General features: G+C 43.3%; 1 protein-coding gene across 1 annotated transcript; it reads right to left on the bottom strand.

Moving 5' to 3' along the window:
- Positions 1-1,569: 1,569 nt before the first annotated feature.
- Positions 1,570-3,799, bottom strand: LOC115138431 (sodium-dependent lysophosphatidylcholine symporter 1-B-like). Its single transcript, XM_065025003.1, has 6 exons — positions 3,785-3,799; positions 3,528-3,611; positions 3,321-3,433; positions 3,038-3,181; positions 2,592-2,768; positions 1,570-2,302 (listed from the first exon to the last, which is right to left on the bottom strand). The coding sequence occupies exons 1-6, from the start codon at positions 3,797-3,799 to the stop codon at positions 2,248-2,250; spliced, it is 588 nt and encodes a 195-aa protein (XP_064881075.1). The 3' UTR covers positions 1,570-2,247.
- Between the last annotated feature and the right edge of the window lie 1,033 nt (positions 3,800-4,832).

The following is a 4,832-nucleotide window of genomic DNA, read 5'->3' on the forward strand; positions in this document are numbered from 1 at the left end:
TGGCGAGTAGTGCGCTTCATGCAATTCAACTAGAAATGTAAATACATTTTGCAGTAGCTTGGTAGTAGTTTAACTAACTTCTGATCTTGGTAGTGTTTTCAGTAGTTCATTATTTTTTTCCAACTACACACTACTTAAAAAGTGTGAAGTAGGCAATCGTTTCAAATCTTTTTCGGCATCAGACCTACCGTATTCTCACGTGAAACAGTTTGTATATTTAATAGGCAAAATTATTATGTTATGACATTATGTTAACATCTGACTGCAGAGTGATCTATTTCTCAGAATAATTTCCCAACACTGCAGATAAATAGAAAACTTGGCTTGGGTCTGCTCAAAGATTCATACAATAATAAATACAATCAATGGATTGTTTGTTCCATTACACACAACACATTCACATTTCAAGTTAGAAGTCAGATCGTTAACTCAAACGCGTTAGAAAGCTTTCCCACTCTCCAAGGAAGGTTCTACTTTTTTTTTTTTAATTTTTAAAGGTTGACTTTGGGAGAAAAACTGCATATCAATGCACCATGATACCAGGTCATGTAATGCTTAAAAACAAAAATGTTATAAGATATTTGGCTACAGACATACCATTTCTTACCCATCTGTCCAAAAACAAATCCTGTGAGATGTCAACACATACTGGAGATTAAGTTCAAAACAAATTGGAACTCAAATCTCAAACTTCTGACTACAGTGCATTCAAAAAACAGGGAAGAAAAAAACAAGCGCTGACTGGAAGAAAAAAAAAATCGATTTGAGTGGTCATCCAACTCAGAATTCAATCTCGGGAACTCGGGCCTCTTTCTAGAGCTACGATTTACCAACCTGAAGATCACTGACGCCATGATTTGACCTCGTGTTTATCGGAGTACCCAGTCTAGCTAAGCTGACAAACTACACTGAACAAAAATATGAATGCAACATGCAATTTTTTTTACTGAGTTACAGTTCATAAGGAAATAAGTCAACTGTTATAAATTAATTTTGTCCCATGTGAAATCTATGGCTTTCACATGACTGGGCAGGGCTGCAGCCATGGGTGGGCCTATGCCCACCCACTTTGGGAGCCAGACCCAGCCAATCAGAAGAAAAATCCCCACAAAAGGGCTTTATTAGAGACAGAAATACTCAGTTTCATCAGCTGTCCAGGTGGCTGGTCTCAGACGATCCCGCAGGTGAAGAAGCCGGATGTTGAGATCCTGGGATGGGGTCTGCAGGTGCGAGGCCGGTTGGATGTATTGCCAAATTCTCTAATAACATTGGAGGCGGCATATGGTAGAGAAAAAACCATGAAATACTCTGGCAACAGCTCTGTTGGACATCCAGCAATCAGCATGCCAATGGCAAAGTTGGACTGTTCATGCTCAAAGTCTACTTTTAAAAAAGGCAGGTCTTGGCACCGTGTGAGAGAAACAACTTTGACCAAATAGAATTGAGTAAAAACTGTTACAGAAAATCTCAATGCAATTGCAAGGTTTCCAAAGTACAAGATGTGTTAAGGCAGTAATAATGTGGAATTCAGCTAGCCTAGATACAGAAAGACATCATTGGCAACGTTAATGAGTTCATTAAGGTTAGTTTATTTTTCAAGGTTCCTTTTCCCCACAAGACACCAATATAAATTCCAGTGAATGGATAAGATTGTCTGAAATGGAACAGTTATGTGCTCTCCACGTCCCTAAAGGAGGGTATTACTCTCGAGATAAGTGAATATTATTTACATTAAAACAACCATATAAAACACAGTCTAGATAGAACAAGTTACTGGTATGCCCTAAAAATGAGGACTGAAATCTTCCCTCTATGGGGACCACCCTTTCTGGATGGAAAATCTTTTTTTTCCCTCTGCTGAGAATAATACTTGGTTCAGGTAGACAAACATCATTCAAATGTTAGATTTGAAGGGTAAATGCCCCCCCCCAAATAATCCCAAACCAATGTTTGTTATGCAAACAAACAGACTCATAAACCAATACCACTAGTACAGCAGGCAATAGACAGGGCACAGAGAGGGCGATGACTCAGAATGTCCATTAGGGGTCTCTGTAAGCCAGTTGAATCCTTTGGAGACTAGGGCCATTGCGTTCATGTAGCATCAGGTAGGAAGCAGCCAGTGTCGTCTGGTTTTCCTACTGTTAGTTCCAATGACACCTAAACACTCCAGCCTGCCAGCGCAAACACGCAGGACAGTTGTGGCCTTTCGGCTGGACCCGTCCCCCGTCCCCTCTCTCAGGGCTCCTACACAACGCTCCCAAGCTCTGTGGACTCTGTATCGGAATCCTGATTGCCGTCCCTGTTTCAGAATAGGAACACAGCCAAGAGTTAGACACAAAGGACTTGGCTTGTTCAAGATGGTTCTTATTCATGGCAGAGAGGCTAAGGCTTAAAACGTGTCCTTTCCATTTAGCTGAGGTATAGAGAAAGATGCCAGAAAGGAACTAAGTTTAGTGTCCCCATGCAAGATCATTTAGTTCCCCAGTGCACTTAATTTAGGAAAAGAAATAGCTTGGGTCATTACAATGAGTGTCTGGCTTAGATACCCCCAATCAGCCCTAATCGTGGGTGTGTTTGGCCTGACTCACCGCATCGCCTGCAGTACTTTCCTGTTGCCTTGCCTCCTCTCCTCGTCGATGGGGTAGGTCTTGAATATCAACAGCCCTAGGAATATCAGAACCACAGGAGCAGCTGAGACCAGCACCTTCAGGGTTAAATTCACTGCATCGGGTTGCGAGCAGCCTCTTGTCACATAGCCGGCAAAGCTAAACAAAATTTACAGGGAGAGAGAAGAAAAGAAAGCGGATATAAGGTACAGTTTGGCTTGATTATGAATGTGAGGATTATGTTATGGTTCACCACACGAGTGGCCCGGTGGCCCAAGGAAAATGCAGCTATCCTACAGTAGAATTTAGCCAATTTTTTCAAAAATATAATTCACTAAACTGTTAGGAGTCCTGCAAAATAGAGTTAGATTTCAAACTAAGCTCAGCATATCATGTACAATACAAGCAAGAGAAAGAAACACACTTACTCGAGACTGAGAGTGGAGATGCCGAGGGAGATTCCTGAGGCAAACTTGGTGAAGAAGACATAGAAAGAGTAGAAAATGGCCTCGTGGCCACTAGAGTCTGGATTCTTCACTTTGAAATCATCCACCACATCTGGGAGCATTGACCTGAGAAACAGAAAGACGTGAATGTATACAATAAAGGCAAGACCCACCATAGACTACGTAAAGAGACACTGGAGATATGATAGAGATCTATAGGTTGCTGTGGGTATACAGAGATACATTCAGACAGTAGGCTACTTACCAGGGTAGGAGGAAAGCTGCAGCCACACTGACCCCTGCTGCCACAGAGACCACATAAGCCACAATCAGACTGCTCTCTATGCAGACGATCAGGATCATGAAAGGCACTGCCCACTGCGGAGAGAAATGAATAAAATAAGCCATAAGAGAGCACCCCATACACACACCAGCTTTGAGATGAAGCTCCACAACAACACACACTGCTTACCGTGATGCCAATGTAGACTGCAGTCTTTTTCCCAAATCTGGTCAGGAACCATTGCCAGAATGGAATGGACAAAGTCCCAGAGAGCTAAAAATTAAACACCAAAGAATAGCATCAAGATATTTAACTTTTGAACCATTTCCATAAAAATACTAATCTAAGCACTGAGGGCAATGTGGGAACAGAAAAGGTCAGACTGACCGATAGGCTAAAACATAAATGTGAGAAGGACACAATGTGAAAGGGCTCTTTATTTAAACCTGCAGGAAGTCCATGACCCTTGACCTCTTATAGAGGTGTGGTCAACCCATCTGTCAAATGACCACACAAGGTTTAGCTAGTGGCTGAACACTCAGCAGTATTAGAAATATCTAACACTATACTGACCAAAACCAGCCTTGCATGGATGGCAGTTGGAGGAGTTGGCTAAATCACAAACAGATCTGGTGACCGGGCTACTAAGGACCTTTCTAAACTCCCACATTTCCTGCTCTAGTGGTCAGGATGGTGCAAGGCAGGTCTACATCCTACTCAGGCAGAGGGAGAAGTGACTGTGCAGAAGAGGGAATGGTAAATTGGAAGGAAATGCCAAAGCATGTTCCCATGGCGGTGCTGACAGATTGCCCGAGCAACAAAGGCCCCTCTGTGCTCCTTTCTCACCCCTGCTCTCTCTATTAGTGTGAGAGGGTGACAGGTTCCCAGGGACCACAACCACCTCTCACCCCCCAAAAATTTAACCTTTCCATTCCATGAGGAACCCCCCCCCCCCCCCCCAAACAGTCACGGAAACACCATGGAGCCACAGACGTTACGCCACCCCACCCCACAAGGTGACCTTTCAGTCAACACAGAATGTACAGGTCTTGATGTACAGAATATACACTGCTCAAAAAATAAAGGTAACACCTATACACAATGTAACTCCAAGTCAATCACACTTCTGTGAAATCAAACTGTCCACTTAGGAAGCAACACTGATTGACAATACATTTCACATGCCGTTGTGCAAATTTAATAAACAGGTGGAAATTATAGGCAATTCGCAAGACACCCCCAATAAAGGAGTTGTTCTGCAGGTGGTGACCACAGACCACTTCTCAGTTCCTATGCTTCCTGGCTGATGTTTTGGTCACTTTTGAATGCTGGCGGTGCTTTCACTCTAGTGGTAGCATGAGACGGAGTCTACAACCCACACAAGTGGCTCAGGTAGTGCAGCTCATCCAGGATGGAACATCAATGCGAGATGTGGCAAGAAGGTTTGCTGTGTCTGTCAGCGTAGTGTCCAGAGCATGGAGGCGCTACCAGGAG

This window comes from Oncorhynchus nerka, linkage group LG12, assembly GCF_034236695.1.
Source record: "Oncorhynchus nerka isolate Pitt River linkage group LG12, Oner_Uvic_2.0, whole genome shotgun sequence".
Classification (NCBI taxonomy): Eukaryota; Metazoa; Chordata; class Actinopteri; order Salmoniformes; family Salmonidae; genus Oncorhynchus; species Oncorhynchus nerka.

What these genes read in the sequence shown, in the direction of transcription:
- LOC115138431 (XM_065025003.1), bottom strand. An exon ending in GCAGCTTTCCTCCTACCCTG is followed by an intron (nt 3,182 to 3,320) that starts GTAAGTAGCCTA and finishes TCTGTTTCTCAG; the next exon opens with GTCAATGCTCCCAGATGTGG. An exon ending in AAAGTACTGCAGGCGATGCG is followed by an intron (nt 2,303 to 2,591) that starts GTGAGTCAGGCC and finishes ATTCTGAAACAG; the next exon opens with GGACGGCAATCAGGATTCCG.